The sequence below is a fragment of the Aythya marila genome (genome assembly GCF_965140915.1).
Source record: "Aythya marila genome assembly, chromosome: 29".
Taxonomy (NCBI): domain Eukaryota; kingdom Metazoa; phylum Chordata; class Aves; order Anseriformes; family Anatidae; genus Aythya; species Aythya marila.
In genome coordinates this window covers 1,535,202-1,551,012 of record NC_139070.1, presented here as the reverse complement: position 1 = coordinate 1,551,012, position 15,811 = coordinate 1,535,202, and the positions used below count along the sequence as shown (strand labels likewise).

The 15,811-nt window shown below is 67.5% G+C and overlaps 1 protein-coding gene across 6 annotated transcripts; it reads right to left on the bottom strand.

Moving 5' to 3' along the window:
• Positions 1–24: 24 nt before the first annotated feature.
• Positions 25–15,811, bottom strand: ARHGEF11 (Rho guanine nucleotide exchange factor 11). Of its 6 annotated transcripts, none has more exons than XM_082780667.1 (40): positions 15,595–15,811; positions 15,195–15,293; positions 14,126–14,175; positions 13,970–14,027; positions 13,353–13,531; positions 13,163–13,234; positions 12,734–12,853; positions 12,452–12,506; positions 12,288–12,364; positions 11,702–11,845; positions 11,498–11,572; positions 11,000–11,101; positions 10,510–10,608; positions 9,890–9,932; positions 9,683–9,779; positions 9,460–9,582; positions 9,240–9,263; positions 8,725–8,869; positions 8,530–8,626; positions 8,038–8,067; positions 7,693–7,822; positions 7,353–7,532; positions 7,005–7,052; positions 6,318–6,505; positions 6,084–6,230; positions 5,753–5,832; positions 5,445–5,570; positions 5,230–5,347; positions 4,812–4,990; positions 4,651–4,726; positions 4,319–4,486; positions 4,124–4,211; positions 3,903–4,004; positions 3,597–3,679; positions 3,324–3,506; positions 2,957–3,223; positions 1,902–1,997; positions 1,284–1,486; positions 987–1,161; positions 25–757 (listed from the first exon to the last, which is right to left on the bottom strand). In XM_082780667.1, exons 1-40 carry the CDS (start codon positions 15,794–15,796, stop codon positions 708–710), a joined length of 4,578 nt encoding a protein of 1,525 aa, XP_082636793.1. In that variant the 5' UTR covers positions 15,797–15,811; the 3' UTR covers positions 25–707. The 6 variants fall into 6 exon arrangements, with proteins under 6 accessions (XP_082636793.1, XP_082636796.1, XP_082636795.1 ...); XM_082780670.1 differs by having other exon boundaries at positions 3,324–3,503; XM_082780669.1 differs by having other exon boundaries at positions 7,693–7,819.

Below are 15,811 nucleotides of genomic sequence, written 5' to 3'. Positions count from 1 at the left end.
AAGCGCCGTGCACAGGATTGAACAGCAACCGGTCGGGCTTGGCTCTATTATATATAATATATATACCACACCCAGCGCCGCGCGCGGGACGGGGATGATGGAAGGGGGGGGGGGCACAGGAGCCCCCCCAACCCTCGCCAGGGCCCCCCCCCAGGGGCTGGCTGCCTCCGATTGTCGCCGGCTGTCCCCCCCCCCCCCCTCGGCGGGCGGTGACAAGGGGCCCCCCCCTGCCTGGCTGTGGGGTGCTGGGGGGGGGGGACACACAGACGGGGGGGGCCGCGGGGTTATTTACACGGCGGGGGGGGGGCACGTACGTACATATTTATAGGCAGCTGGGGGCTGGGGGGGGCGCGGGGGGGGCCGCAGCACGGAGAGGAACGAAACAAAGTGCATTTATACAGACTAGATCCAGCTCTCGCGGCCGGGGAGGGGGGGGGCGCAGGGGGTGGCCGGGGGGGGTCGAGCCGGGGCTGCCATGCAGGGAGGGGGGGGGCGGGCGGGGGTCCCGCGCTCCGTCCTTCCAGTGGGAGCCCCCCCCCGGCAGCCTGGGGCTCGAGGGTCCTCGCGCTCGGTGCCGACCCCCAGGGGGTGTGTGTGTGGGGGGGGGGCTGGCAGGCAGCTTCATACCCCCCCCCCCCAACACGGCTTTTGAGTGATTTATTTTTGGGGGGAGGTTCCCCCCCCCCCCCCAACGCCCCGCAGCGGGGCTAAAGGTCGGCGGTGTGAGCGGGGTCCTCGGCCAGGGGGGCTCGGCAGCCTAAAAGAGGGGGGGGGGAAAAGGGGGTGAGAGGGAGGGGGGGTTAAGGGGTGGGGGGGGGCAGTGGGAAGAGGGTGGGGGGCGAGGGGAGGGGGAGAAGGGGACAAAAAATGGGGTGGGGGCATGGGAAAGGTGGGGGGGGGTGGAGAGAAGGGTAAAAAGGGGGATAACGGGGGGGGGACACGGGGAAAAAATGGGCTGGGGGGGGGGTCCAGGCACCGCCACTCACCCGGTGTGTTGGCGCTGGGGCCCTGCAGGCTCCGTAGGGTCAGGGGGCTGCCGCCCTCGGGGCTGGGGGGCCGCTGGAGCCACCCCCCCATCCCCGGGACCCCCCCGGGGGTGGCGTCGGGCGAGGGGCCGTGGCCCAGGGAGCGCAGCAGCTCCCGGTGGGCTCGCTCCAGGCCCTGGGGGGGGGGGCACAAAGAGAAAAGGCACGGAGTTAGGGGGGGGGGCACGGGTTTGGGGGTGGCCCCCCCGGCCCCAAAAAGCCCCCCCCACACACTGACACCGCGATGGGGGGGCTCACCTTCAGCCTGTTGAGCTTCATGGTGAGCTGCTCGATGGTGCGGAAGATGAGGTCGACGTCGCGGGGGGGGCCGAGGGGCTCCGGGGGGGGCTCGGAGGTGCTGAGGCAGGAGGGGGGGTCCTGGAAGGGGGAGCCCCGGGGGGGGCTGGGGGGCGGCGCAGGCTTGGGGGGTCCCAGGGGCATGCTGACGTAGAAGTAGTTGCCTGGAGGGGGGGGGGGGGGGAGAAGCAGTTTTGGGGTGATTGGGGGGGGGTGGGAGTATTGGGGGGGGGGGCCTGGTGGCCCCATGGAGTGGGGGGGGGGATTTATGGCAGGATCCAGCCATGGGATTGGGGGGCAGTGGGGATGTGGGGGGGCTCGGTGGCATCCACCGGGGGGGCACGGTGATTGGGGACACGACCCCCCCCCCTCCCTGGGGTCGTGCCCCCCCCCCAGGGGGGATGTGCCCCCCCCCCCACTCCCCGTGTCCCCTTTGGGGGGCTCCCAGGGACTCGGGGGTGCCCCCCCCATCACGGGGCCGCGCGTCCCTGCTGGGGACATGGGGACAGCTCCTGGGACACGGAGACCCCCCCCCGGGGTTGGGAATTGGGGGGGGGGGCACAGGGGGGGTCCCTTTACCATCTACACGAGCTCCGCCTCCTTCCTGCAGCTCGGGGTCTGATTGGCTGCTGCCTGCAGAGGGCGTGGCCTCCGGGGCACCCTCCTGAGCCCGGGCTGCGCACCCCGGAAAGAGAGGGGGGGGCGGGAGGGGGGGGGTGAGCGGGACCCAGCACCAGCACCCAGCACCAGCACCCAGCACCAGCACCAGCACCCAGCACCATCTGCACCCCAGCACCAGCATCCCATCACGAGCACCCCAATCCTGGCACTCACCAGCACCCCACCACCAGCACCCAGCAGCGCCCCAGCACCCCCAAAAGTGGCACCCATCAGCACCAGCACCCACCAGCAGCACCCACCAGCACCCCAGCACCAGCACCCCAATCCTAGCACCTATCAGTGTCCCACCACCAGCACCCCAGCACCAGCACCCCAGCACCCAGCAGCTCCCCACCAGTAGCACCCAGCAGCACCCCAGCACCAGCACCCCCAAAAGTGGCACCCATCAGCATCCCAGCACCCAGCACCAGCAGCGTTCCACCACCAGCACCCTAATCCTGGCACCCATCAGCGTCCCACCACCAGCATCAGCACCCACCAGCACCCACCGGCAGCACCCACCAGCACCAGCACCCCAATCCTGGCACCCAGCAGCTCCCCAGCACCAGCACCCACCACCAGCACCCATCAACTCCCCAGCACCCCACCACCAGCACCCCGATCCTGGCACCCATCAGTATCCCATCACCAGCACCCATCAGCACCCCAGCACCAGCACCCAGCAGCACCCACCAGCAGCACCCCAATCCTGGCACCCATCAGCACCCCACCACCAGCACCCAGCAGCACCCACCACCAGCACCCCAATCCTGACACCATCAGCACCCACCACCAGCACCCCAGCACCAGCACCCACCAGCACCCACCACCAGCACCAGCACCCACCAGCACCCAGCACACCTCATGCAAGCAGGGAGCGAGCACCCAAATCGCATCCAGGGGCAGATATGGGAGAGAGGGGGGGGTCCCTTCCCAGTGCTGGGGGGGGGGGGGGGCAGGCAGCAGCCCCCTACCTTTCCGGACCACCTTGTAGGCGCCGGGTTCCTCCGGTGCCGGACCCGTCTCGCTCGCGTCCCCCCAGCTGGCTCGGGATTTGGGCTCCTGGGGGGGCGCCGGGGGCTCTGCCAGCACCTCCTGGGAGGCCGAATCCTGGCTGGAGAGCACCGAGTCCCAGCCCTGGCCCCCCCCGCTGACCGACGGCGTGGGGGTCAGGTCGTCCTCGGGCTCGGCGTCGCGGCCGGGCAGGAGCCTCCGCAGGAGCAGGAGCCGCAGGTTCTCCACTGGGATATGGGTTTTGGGGGAAAAAAGGCCGTTTTTGGGTGCCGGGCCCAGCACCCGCTCCCTTAGGGCCCCCCCCAGCTCCTCCCCATGGGTGCTCACCGTCCTCCAGGGCCGCCTCTGCCAGCCCCTCGGCCGAGAGCGGGGTGGGCTGCGGGAGGGCTCCGGCCCCCCCCGTGGGCTCTTCCTCCCCTTCCTCCTCCTCCTCTACCTCGCTGCTGTGCGGCTCCTGGGGGAGCGCCGGGGGCTTCTCCCGGCCCAGCAGCTCGGCGGGATTGTCGTCTGCTGCGGGGACACGGGGACACGGGGGAGGGCTCGGAGCTGCGCCCCCCACCCCGGGGATGGGGCAGCTCGGGGGTTGGGGGGGGGGCTCACCTGAGGAGCTCTCCTCTGCCTCCGCCGCGGAGCTGGAGCCTCGGGACAGGATGGGGGAGACGTCGGAATCCGGCAACACCAGGCTACGAGGGTGGAAATAGGGGGTTAGGCGGGGGGGGGCAGCGGTGATAAGGGGCTGGGGGCCATGGTGGCCACCCCCAGGTCCCCAGCGAGCCGCTCTCGGAGCAGGGGGGGCGCCGCGTCCCCAGCCCTGTGGGTTTGAGGGACCCCGCGGCGTGTTGGCATCGCCCCCTCAGTGCCGACCAGCACAGACTGGGCTCCCAGTAAGGCCCCCCCCGTGCTCACCTGGAGGGGGTCGCGCGGGTGGGCTCGGGTGTCCGGCGCTTGGGGGGGAAGGTGGCGTTCCTGGTGGAGCTCTGCACCGCCTCCTCCAGCACCTCCATCCACCTGGGCGGCCCAGAGCAGCACCCTCAGCTCCTGGGGCTGGGGGGGGCGCACCCAAAGGAGCCCCCCCCCCCCCCACCACGTCCCCGCCGGCTCCCAGCGCCCGTCCCGCTCCTCCTTACGTGTTTTTCTCGGAGGACGTCAGCGCCACCAGCTCGTAGATCTGGGGGCCCAGCTCCGACGTGCAGATGATGAAGAGGGCTCGCTTGTCTGCGCGGGGAGAGGGGCGAGAGGAGGAGGAGGAGGAAGAGGAGGTGGGGGTGCTTGGAGGACACGGCGGTCCCCCCGCCACCCGCCTCGGGTCCCCAAAGCCCTACCTGTGGCCACGGAGCGGATGAGCACCGAGTTGAGCTTGAGGACGGGGCTGAAGCTCTGCTTGTTGTCCGAGGAGCCCAGCGCCGTCTTGCTGTGGCACTTGAGCACCAGCTTCTCGTCCTGCTTCTGCAGCAGCACCAGCAGGTCCTCGAGGAGCAGCACGTGCAGGTCTGCGGACAGCGGGGGGGCTCAGCTCCTCGCAGCCACGAGGGATGGTGACCCCGTGGGCACGCTGTCCCCGGCTGCCCCAGCCTCGTAGAGTCCCCAAAATGCCACCGGGGCCAGGGGGGTGAAAGGCTCGGGGTTCCCAAGCCCTCCCCGAAAAGGTCCGTACCCACGGTCTTGTCCTTGCTGATGCGCCAGGTGAGCGGCCCCTCGTGGATCATGCGCCGGGAGGTGAGGTCCAGGCTCTGAGGGGGGGGAGCAGACGGTTGCAATGAGCGTGGCCGGCACCGGGTGACCCCCCCCCGGGTCCCCCCAGGAGCTGGGGGCTACCTTGAACTCGGCAGCCAGGGGGTTGCTGGTCCTCTCCAGCGAGGTGGCGTCCAGGCGTTTCTGGTAGCCCTCCAGGCGGTGCCGGTTCTCCGCTTGCTTCACGGCCTCGTTCACGTACTTGAGGATGTCCCGGCACTGGTCCCGGGCTCGGCACAGCTTGTCGTGCTCCGAGGTGCCCGCTGCGACGGCGGAGTGCAGGTCAGGAGGAGATGGATTCCCCCCAGTTCCCCCAGTTTCCCCCCAGTTTCCCTCCAGTGCCCTCCCAGCCTGGCTGGAAAGCAGCACGGCCTCCCCACAGCCCCCAGTTTTGGCTCTGGGTGACAAGGGACAGGCACGAGCCCCACGGCCCAAAGCTGCCTGAGGTGTGCACGGCCCCCGGTGCCCCCCCGGTGCCCCCCCAGCACCCCCCAGCCCCTACCCTCGGTGTGCTTGAGGATATTCTCCAGCAGCAGCGGGTACTTGGTCAGGCGCTGCATTTCGGAGATGATCAAGTCCTTCAGCTGCAGGCGCCGGCACTGCGGGTTGCTTTCTGCTTCCTAGGGCGGGAGGAGGAAGAGGATGAAGGCTCCGAGGTGCCACGGGGGCGAGCCGGGAGAGCCCCGGGGCGAGGAGAAGCCCAGGAGAGGAGCCAACCTGCATGAAGATCTGGAAGCGGGTCTCCTTGCGCTGCTTGGTTTTGATCAGCTCCAGGGCGATGGACTGGTACGAGCAGAAGTCCGCAGTCACCTGCTGGATTTCCTCCTTGGCCAGGCCGTCAAACTGGGGGGGGGGAGCACAGAGGGGGGGGCTCAGTCACCCCCAGGCTTGGCCCTCCCCTCCCTGACCCCATCCAGGGCTCTCCCAGAGCTCGTCCACCCCAGTGCCCTGGCTCCACAGAGCCCCCTCTACCCCCGTCCATCCTCACGGAGGAGGAGACGTCCCCAGCAGCCGCCCCTCCTTACCCGAGACAGCATGAGATCCCCGATTTCCTTGATGATTGGTCCTTCTTCCCGGAGCTTCTTCATGGATTCGGAGAGAGAATCTGGGCGAGGATGCGAGAAAACGAGAAGTGAGCTTGGGCTGCTCGAAGGGAACCTGCCAAGGAGCGCGGCACCGACGCCTGCCCCTCAACCACGCCACGCAAAGGTTGGCGACGCTCGGGCATCCCGGAGGGGGGCACCGGCAGATCCCCGAATTTAACAGGCTCTGGAGAGCCACCAGGAGAGGGGAACGAGAGGGCAGGGACGGGACGGTGCCGCCAGCTCTGCGGGGGAGAGAGAGGAGGAGGCTCACTGTGGATTTCGATCACGTCGGGGAGGTTGGGGAAGAGCAGCGCCAGCTCCTCGCGGGACAGCAGGCTCTCCTTCCTCATCCGCTGGTAGAAGAGGAGGTCGAGGACCCGCAGGATGCGGAGGTGAGACCCTTCCGTGGCAAAGAGCTCTGCGCGAGAGGCAGGCGGGGGCTTGGGGACGTCCCCCGGGACCCCCCCGAGGTGGCGATGGAGGCGGGAGACCCCCGGCTCCTTACCGTTGATCACCTCCTGCCGGTCGATCTCCTTCTGCGGCAGGCTGGCCAGCACCTCCCGGCCCACCGTGTGCTGCCAGTTCTGCGAGTCCAGCTCGGGCTCCAGGTCCGAGAGCTGGCCCTGCTCGTCCTCCAGGAGGTGAGGCAGGAAGGGGTCGACGCCGAAGCCCAGGCTGGGCGACTCGATGCTCCTGGGTGGGTGAAAGGCGGCGCGGTGGGAGTACGCCGCGGCCGCGGCAGCCAGCGAGCCCGCCTGCAGCACTCCCAGCACAGCCAATATCTACCTGGGCCCTATTTCGGCTTGAACCCGGGACCTTCAGCACAAGAAGCACAAGCCTCTGACTCTCGAGCTAACAGACTAGGTCCCCCAGCAGCCATCTACATAGGTCCATTAAGCTCCTGCGTGAGACACAAGGGAACAGAGGTGCCCCCTACCCCCCGAGGACGGGGAGCTGACCTTTACGCAGCGGGACTGCGCCAAGCCGGAGGCATCTCCGGGGACTCCCTCCCGGGGGCAGCCCTGGGCGTCGCTTCCCCTTGTGCTCTGGCAAGGCCCCGGGGGTGGGAAGGGAGAAGAAGCTAGGCAGAGCCCCTCTGACCCCCCCCCAGGTCCCCCCTACAGTGACCCCCTCCTGCTCTGTAGGAAACCGGCGCGGTAGAGGCGATGGCAGCGTTGGCCGGGCCACTCACCTGCGTCCCATCTTGGGCGTGTAGGGGGGCGTGGGGTTTTCCAGCGACCTGGAAAAAGGACAGGAGCATCACCCGCGAGCCCCCTCTGCCCACCCTGCAGCGTTTTCCACGAGATTAAACCCAATTTCCCCCCGTTTCCCATGACAAACGTCAGCCCCGGAGCTCTGCGGGCAGCCGGGTGCTGCAGCCACCGTCCCATTCGCTTGGCCTTGACCGACGGAGCCTGCCCAGGAGGCTTTTTCTCAGCCCAAGGGGGAGGTTTCAGGCCCCTGAGCATCCCAAATCCCTCCTGAAGGCCATGGGGAACCCAGATCCCCCCCCAGCCCGGGCTCCAGCAGCGGCTCCCACCTGGTGGACAGGCTGGAGGCGGAGGACGACGCCGACTGGTGAAGCCTGGTGGCCTCGGCTGCGGCGTCCATGTCCACGTCGCTGCGGGACCGGGGCACGTTTTCGGCTTTCCGAGATTTCTTCATCTCCTCGCGGCCTTTCAAGCTCTCCGAGCGGCCCAGCTTCACCTCGGCGCGGGAGCTGCAGCGGGGAGACAAAGCCGGGGGCAGTCAGGCCGAGCCCGGAGAGGCACCAGGGACGCACACATGGCATTAGGGACGCACACGTGCAGGAAAACTCAGGGTCCCGGCCAGAAAGAGCCCCCAGGACCACCGAGGGCACCCGGCAGCCTCCACCCTACCCGTCAGCCTCCAGCAGGTCCTCGGGGAAGCTGCCGGTGGAGAGGCGCTGCGTGCCGGGCTCCTGGCTCTCGTAATGCTGGTTGTTCTCAAAGTGCTGGATAATGTTCCTCACATTGCCGGGTTTGACTGCTGGGGCGAAGGTGAGGAAGGGACCTTGGTGAGGATGGGCAGGAGGAGCTGCAGGAGCTCAGCACGGGGGTGTCCCCAAGGCCAGCGGGCAGCAGCGGGGAGACGTCCCGAGCGCGCGCGCCCTCCTCCCGCCCCAACGCTGGGTGCCTCGGGGGGGGGATAAACCAAAACCAAGCGCATGAGGTGAATGGCAAATAAAAGAAGAGGCCTTTTACCTTCGACAGGGGACAAAGGGACATGAAATGCTGAAAGGAAAAAAAAAACAAAAATGAGATGTCAAATCAATCCTGCGTTTCAGCGGCGAAGGAGGCAGGGAGGGAGCGAGTGAGCTGACGGCATGAGAACTGAAAGCAGAAGGGGAGGAAGGGGAACACACACGGCTGGAGGCACACGTGCGGAGGCTCTCCACCATCCCAGCCCACCCCAGCAGCTCCTGGGCCGTGGCGGCCTGCAGGATGGGGTTATTTAGGATGAATTTAGGGGAGAGCTCAGCTCAGATCCCTTCCTGCTCCCCTCAAAGCCAGGTGGGAGCACGGACGGTCCAGATAACGGGATTCCAGCGGGCGGCTGGAGGAGGAGAGCGCGGGGGAGCTGCTGAGAGGTGCCTGCTGCGGGCGAAGGGGAGCCAAGGGCAGGCAGGTGGCTGCAGGTCTCCTCTGGCAGCAGGGCGGTGGTGAAACGGTGTCCCAGAAGGTGCCGGTACTCACTGCTCTGGGAGGAGATTTTGGGCTTCCCGATGTACTTGAGGATGGGGTTGCGCTTCTTGTCTTCCATGGCATCCTTCTCCTTCTTCGTGCTGCTGCTCTGTTGGGACACCCGAGAGGAACGCTGGCGTCACCCCGACCTCGGGAGGGGGCAGCACCATCCCCGGGGGCTGCCACGCCAGCCAGCCAGCCCCCCACCTTCTTGGCCTTGGGGAAGAAGGGCAGCCACTTGTCCTTGTCCGGGAGGGCTTGCGCCTTCTCGCTGGCGCTGGCCACGCGCGGCTCCCGGCTGCGGATGCCCGTGTGGTTCATGTACGTGCTGAGGGCAAAGGCCATGGGGGAGCTGGAAGAGAGCAGAGTGGGAGCTGGGGGTGAGGCACCGGGACGCAGCGGTGCGGGGTGGAGGGGGTGAACGAGGTCAGGATGGGTGCGGGGTGCCCGGAGGTGATGGCTGAGAAGGGAGGAGAAGGGCAGGAAGCCTTCGAGAGGGTGAGCTGGGGAACCCTGAGGTGAGTGCTCACCCTGCTGCTTCCCCAGGGCCACCCCGAGAGCCCCCGGGGACGCACGGCACTGGGACAGGGTGCCCTGGGCCAGCACGGGGACAAGGTGCCCCTACACCTCCTGTCTGAGCCCCCCCCTTTTTGCCTCCTGAGCTACCGCCCGCAGTGCAGCCGCGTCTGGGTGCACGCCTGCCACGTGCAGGGGTCACTCACCTCCTGTCCTCTTCATATTTGGACCTGGAAAGAGAGACAGGGAGGGATGAAAGAGCTCGTTGGGAAGGGGTTCCCCTGCTCGGCCCCCAGTGGGGTGCTCCCAGCTCCGAGCCCTTCCTCCCCCCCGTGTCCCCCCCGATGCCAGCGCGCCCAGCTCCCGCTCCACACTCTCCTTTCCCAGTCTCCCCCAGTAAGGCCGGGGAGGTGGCAGGACACTCACAGGATGTCACCCAGCTGGGCCAGCTGCTTCTCGGCCACTTGCCGCTCCTTCTGGGGGTCCCCGTCCAGGTCGAGGAGGTCGTTCTCCCCGTACAGGCTCCCCAGGCCCATGGTGCGCTTCGTCCTGCGGACACACGCGGGGCTCAGCGCCGCGAGCCCGGGCACCGGGTGCAGGCACCGGGGCGGGGGGGGGAAGCACGAGGAGCTCTGTGCCCCTGGGCCACCTGTAGTCCTGGATCTGCTCCTGGATCTCGGGCATCACCATCTCCTGAGCCTCAAAGAGGGCGGCTCGGACATCGTCCCCGTTCCGCAGGCGAGTCTCTGGGTGACAGAAGAGGGCAGCTGGTGGCACCGCAGCCCGAAGGGAAGGGCGCAGAGGATCCCCTGGCTGCCCCGGGGCAGGCTGTGAGAGCCTCGCCCTCCTCACTCACCGATCTCAGCCAGGAGCTGCTCCGACACTTTCACTCGGAGAGGCTGGGGAGGGAAGGTGACACGAGCAGCTCAGCACCGCTTCTGCCACGCAGCGAGCAGGGCAGGAAGGGGCTGGGGGTGCTGAAACCACGCTCACACCAGCGCCGAGCTGCTGGGGAAGGTGCCCGTGCTCCTGCACCACCACCCGGCACTGCTGCAGCCACGAGCTGAGAGCCTCAACGCTCCCAGACACACAAACGCCCGGCACTCAGCACCCAAAATACAAAATCCTCCGGAGTGAAAGCGGGAGTGAAACCTGCTCCCTCCAAGCAGTAGGTGCCCCAGGAGGGCTAACGGCAGAGCCCCGAGCCCCATCCTTGCTGCCAGGAGGATGCTCCTGCTGCTCCTCCTGCTCCTCCTGCCCCGAGCTGTCGGGTGCTGAGGCCGCTGCCGTTGTGCAACGCGGGGGCACGCGCCTTACGCAATGCAGAGGAACCAGCAAAGCGACGGCAGCGGCGAGAACGCCGTTACAAACAGGGCCGTTGTGCAAGGGGCGCGACACCGCCGTGCGAGGCTGGCTCTGCAGCCGACTCCCCTCCCGCCTCCCGTCCCCGCGCAGGCTCGCAGCCCCGGTCCTCACCGCGTTCCTCTCCAAGAAGATGTTCCAGATTTCCTTTCCCAAGCCCCGGGAATCCTTCGCGGCCGCCTGCTGGCACACGTCTGCGCATAAGTAGAAGAGCTGCGAGGAGGGGGGAGAGCGGAGGTGGTCAGCGGGTTCGAGGCAGGAAGGTGAAAACGCTCGGTAAGGCCGGACGGCGGCCGTAAAACAGGAAACGATGGCGGGGGTCCGGGGAGGGCAGCACCCTCCCCGTGCCACGCCTGGGAGGAAGGGGAGGCCGTGTAACCCTACACTGGGCTTTCCCCTCGCCGCAGGCACAGCTGGGGACACGGCTGGCTGGCAGCTGCCTGCAGCAGGAGCCGGCTGCCGGAGCTCTGCGCGGAGCCTGCGCTTTGCCAGGGCGCTCTGCAAAACATCAGCGCCCTGCGGGACCCCAGGGAGGTGGGGAGGACCCCGAACACGCTGCCCCATGGATATTTCCCCCCCCCGTTTGGTGTCTGTAAGGTCTTACCAAGGGGCTGGGATCGGCCTGGGAGAAGATGTAGCGCAGGAAGACCCCCAAGTGCGCCGGCCGCGACTTCAGCTTGGCCAGGTCCTGGAAGAGGGAGTCGCACTGCAGGACCCGGGGGAGAAAGCAGCGGTTAGGCAGGGAAGGAACCGAGTTCTCCGGATTATCCCCACCCCGCAGCTCAGCGCTGCCTTCAACCCCAGCTCCCCATCTCCCACCCCAATGGGACCACCGACCGACCCTGGAGCGGCACAACTGGCTCGACTGGGGACATCCCTGTCCCCAAAGTGGGAGAGGTGACAGCAGGGGCTGGGTGACAGGGGCAGTGGGGTCCAGCAGCACGGCTGAAACCCTCCTCGGGTGGATTTCTAAATGCCACCACTTTCCAGACACTGGCAACAAAGGGAAGGCTGTGGGAGGGGTGCCAGCCCCGTCCCCTGAACCCATCCAGCCGCCCCCGATGAGATGGGATGAAGCCAAGAGGAGTTTGGCCGCTGCTACCTCGTTGTTGAAGTACCCCGGGTCGTAATCCTCCTCCGGCCCGATGATGAGGGGTCGTCCCGTGCGCTCCGATCCCTGCAGGGAGGACGGGGGACGGTGCTGGGAGCCAGGCACCGGCTTTGGGGAGCGCAGGGACGCCCGCAGGGTCCTTCCCAGCACCCAGCACCCAGCCCACCCCCCAGGGCAGGATCGTCCCCGTCCTACCTGCTCGGCAGTGGGGGCGAAAGGGGTGTCGGAGCCCTGGCGGCGGTGGTGGTGCTGGTAGAGGCGGGAGGTGATGACCGGGGAGGTGCGGGGGCTGTCCAGGCCGTGGTCGGAGAGGACGGAGTTGCGGTTCAGGGACATCTGCTGGGGATGACAGCGAGGTGACAAAGGGGACGGGGCTGGGAGCGGCTCTCGCCCACCCGGCTGAGATTTTTGGGGCTGTCTCGGGGGCAGTTTCCAGCTCAGAGACCCCCAGAGCCCGTTCTCAATGGGTCTGGGGAAACTCGGACACCACATCCATGCTCTGGGGCTGCTGGGAGGGATTTAAGACTGGGACCACGAGCCCGGGTACGCTGCATTTCAGGATCTGTCTTACATCGCCCAAAAACTCAGAGCTGAGACTGCGTTTCGAGGAATTCAGCTGGCTCAGAAGGTGAAGAAGTAATCACAACCACAAACCCAAATCCTCGGTGCACAGCGCCCTCCGTCTGAGCCTCGCTGCCTTCCTCAGCCCCCCCAGGTGAGGGGCAGCGGGTTTCCAACCCCATTTTCCCCCCCCCCGGCAGTGTTTGGGGCTCGCCCTCACCTCGCTGACGGAGGGGAACCGCTCCGTGCCCGACTCCAAGCCGCTGTCACCGTCCTGAGAGTCCAGCGAGAGGCGGCCTGGGAACGGAGACGAGGCTGAGCCCCGCGTTTGGGACTGCCCCACGCAGCGGGACGGGGAAGGGCCGAGCTGCCAGCACCGCTCACCTTCTGCTGCTCTGAAAGCGGCCAAGCCGGAGTCCCCGCAGAGCCGCCCCGAATCCTGCAAGGAGAGGAGGTGCTGGGATGCCACCAAGCGCGTGGGGACACCCGGGGATGGAGCGAGGGGACGCCCAGCTGCAGCAGCTCCCACCCACAGCAGAAAAGTTGGGAAAGCACAAACATCTCCGCCACCTTGCCTGGCCACTTGCAGCCCCAGGACACCCGAATCTTAACCAGGACGCCCCAACTCTGTTAATTCCCCCCAAAACTCCTGCGTATCTCCCCTACCACGGAGCCGCCGGTCTCCTGGAGGATTTTGAGCTGCAGCTGGCTGACCCGCCGGCGCGCCCCCTCGATCTGCTCCTCCACCACCGTGGCGGGGTTGCGGCTGTAGGCCTCGTAGAAGCGCTGAGAGGAGAGAAGAGGATGCTCAGCAGGACCCCGAGCCCATCAGCTCATCCCACAACACGCGGGGAGAGGGAAAAGGAGCAGCTGAAGGGGTCAGCGGGCTGAGAGGGCACCCGCGTGCTGCGGGTCAGCACCCCAATATCCTCCCTCTCCCCAAATGCCAGCGCAGCCTGGTGGAGACGCTGCAGACTTTGGGATGCTGCGAGCTGGGATGAGGGGCTGAGAGAGGTGAGGTGCCCCCCGGGGGAGGGAAAACCCACCCCGGGAGGAGGATTTCCTTGGAGGAAAAGCGCCGTGGCCGCGCCGTACCTGCAGCTCTGCCTCCTCCTGCCGCAGCATGTTGCGGAGAATCTGCGTGGCGTGCTTCTGCACCTCGGGGTCCTGCAACGGTGGGCACGAGAGAGAGGGGCTGAGCTCTGCACATCTCCCCCCCCCCCCCTTGGCCACGCAGGGGGGGAGGTGGGCAGGGAGGGGGGCAGCAGCGGGGAGGGTGCTCGACCTGCAGGGGTTTGGGGCCGGTGATGCGCTGCGGCGGTGGGAGCGGAGGGGGTGGAGGTGGCGGGGGGCAAGCGGGGGCGACGCGGGGAGCCCCCGGCGTGCTGACGTCTTGCTGCGAGTTGGAGAGCCCCACCGACGGCGGGGGGGAGCCCAGGAGGGTCAGAGCGACGTAGGCACCAGCTGGAAGGAGCCGGGAGCAGGAAGGGAAGGGAAGGGAGAGAAGGAGATGTGTTATTCACTGCCTGGACCCCAAACATCGGGCAAGCATCACGGCACCGCGGTGGCGGTGTCCCCGTCCCCGTGAGCCTGTGCAGGAAGGACCAGGACGGGTTTTCTCATCTTTTCCCCAAGAACCCCATCTTTAGGCCTCACAGCTGGGGATTTACAACGAGCCTCACTCCCCAGGAACAAAAAGGGATGGAAAGCTCTGGGCAGCAGCAGGCTCGAGGCACCCCGGTGCCCTCCACCCAGGGGGAAAACCACAGCAGCAGGGGCAGGACTGAGAAGCTGCTGGTTCTGCCTGGGCTCTCTTTTTTTAGGGCCCCGTTTTCCCTGCCGTGGGGCAGATCGTGCCCCCCCCCCCCCCCCACCTCCTCCACAACCCCCGGCCGTACTCACACTTGATCAGCTTGACCACCTCGAGGTGGGAGCTGTTGGTCACCATCATGCCGTTCACCTGGCCAGGAGAGGAGAAAAGAGGAGAGGAGGAAAGGAGCGGTGTTAAGCTGGGGTGTGTGGGGCAGCAGCGGCGAGGGGGGGGCCGGGGGTGCTCACCTTGACAATGCGGTCGCCCTCCTGCACCCCGGCTCTCATGGCTGCTCCTCCTGCCACACAGCGCGGACACGGGGACGTCACCCGGGGCAGTGGCACAGCCCCCCAGCCCCAGCCTTTTCCAGCCCTGGCTGGATCTGGGACCCCCCCACCCCCAAATCCGGGCTCCCCCCATCCCCAGGGTCTCCTGCCCGTCCCCGGAGCCGCCTCCATCCAAAGGCAGGAGCGGGGCCCGGGAGGAGCAGCGCTGCTCTGCCTCCTCTCCCCCTCCCTGGCTCTGTAACAAAGCCGTGGAGGTTCAAAGACGCGAAAAATGCTCTTTTCTCCCCAGCCAAAACCGAGAGGAAATGTTTCCATCAGCTCCCGACTCAGGGCCAAGGACCCGAGACACGGCAGCGAGCTCGGGGAGTGGAAAGTCCACGGGATTGCCGGGATTCCTCCGGCTTCAGCGCTCGCCTTGTTGGCAGCTGGAGGAGCCCGGGGGGTCTGCGAGTCCCCCCCTGTCCTCACCGGGCCACCCACGCACCCCTGACCATGCACTGAGGGTCCCCGTCCCCCTCCCCATCCCCCTGGGACGAGGGGGGGTCTCTCCACGCAGCCCCTGGTGCAGGAGAGAGGAGCCGCGGCGCTACCCTGCCCTCCAAACTCGCAGCGTTTTCCCTTCCCTATATTCTCATTTTTCCTGGCTTTCGGGCTAGAAGGGCGAGGGGGGGGGGGGAAGGAGGGAGGAGGTGGGAACATCCGCTGTAAAATAAGCAGCTCATTGTCTGTCTAAACTGCTGCTCCCAGCCCCGCCACCCTGCAAAGTCATTATAGGGCAGAAGCGGCAGCGTCTCCTGCAGCACAGCGCCAAGAGCCGCGGGGCTGCTGGGGCTGTGTTTACCCAGGGCTTGCCGAAGGGAATTCCCCAGCCACCCACCCGCCGGCTGCACGGGGAGGGGACTGGGGGGGTCCCTGGCCTTAACCTGGCGCTGTCCCCGGGTAGCCTCACCCCAAAACCTCCTCCCTTCTCCGGGGGAACCTCCCGAACCCGGCTGCGGGTCCCCCCCGCCGTCCCCTCCGCCCCCCTCACCTGGCCGCACGGACTGCACCAGGACGATGCGGTCGCCGCTGACCGTGAAGCCGAAGCCATGCTGGTCCTTCTGGATGATGACGCAGCGCTGGACCAGGCCTGGGGAGGGACGGGAGAGGAATAAAAAGTGAGGCTCCGAGCTTCGGATCCCCCGGTGCACCCGGTTTCGGGGGTCACAGCCCCTCCTTGGGCCCCCTGGCAGCAGCAGCAGCAGGAGCAGCAGCACCAGCAGCAGCCACCCCCTCTTCTGCAGCCCCCCAGGGGCTTTTTGACACCCCGTTTCCCTCCCCAGCCATGCCCCGGGGGTGGATGAGAGGCACTACCAGTGTCGGGTGCTGCTGGGTGCCGCTGGGTGCTCAGCACCATCCTGGAGAAGCCGCCGAGGGGCAGCGCAGCCTACCTGTGGTTTCGGAGGAGTCAGAGGGCTGGCGGCGGTGCCCGGGGGACCTCCGCTCCGAAGACGAATCGCCCAGGGAAGACAGGCTGCTCAACCTGCGGAGGAGGAGAGCGGGGTCGGGTGGATGGAGCGACCCCAAGGCACCACCAGGACCCGGGACCTGTTCCCTTCTCGGCAATAACCAATGCCCGGCGCTGGAAAGCATCGGCAGCTGGCACCC

Excerpts from the sequence above, each read along its gene's own strand:
- ARHGEF11 (XM_082780667.1), bottom strand. The coding sequence starts at position 15,796 with ATGCTTTCCAGCGCCGGGCATTGGTTATTGCCGAGAAGGGAACAGGTC. Across the intron at positions 8,627-8,724 it reads TCTTCCCCAAGGCCAAGAAG|AGCAGCAGCACGAAGAAGGA; the intron begins GTGGGGGGCTGG and ends GTGTCCCAACAG. Across the intron at positions 6,506-7,004 it reads ACGCCCAAGATGGGACGCAG|GAGCATCGAGTCGCCCAGCC; the intron begins GTGAGTGGCCCG and ends TCACCCACCCAG.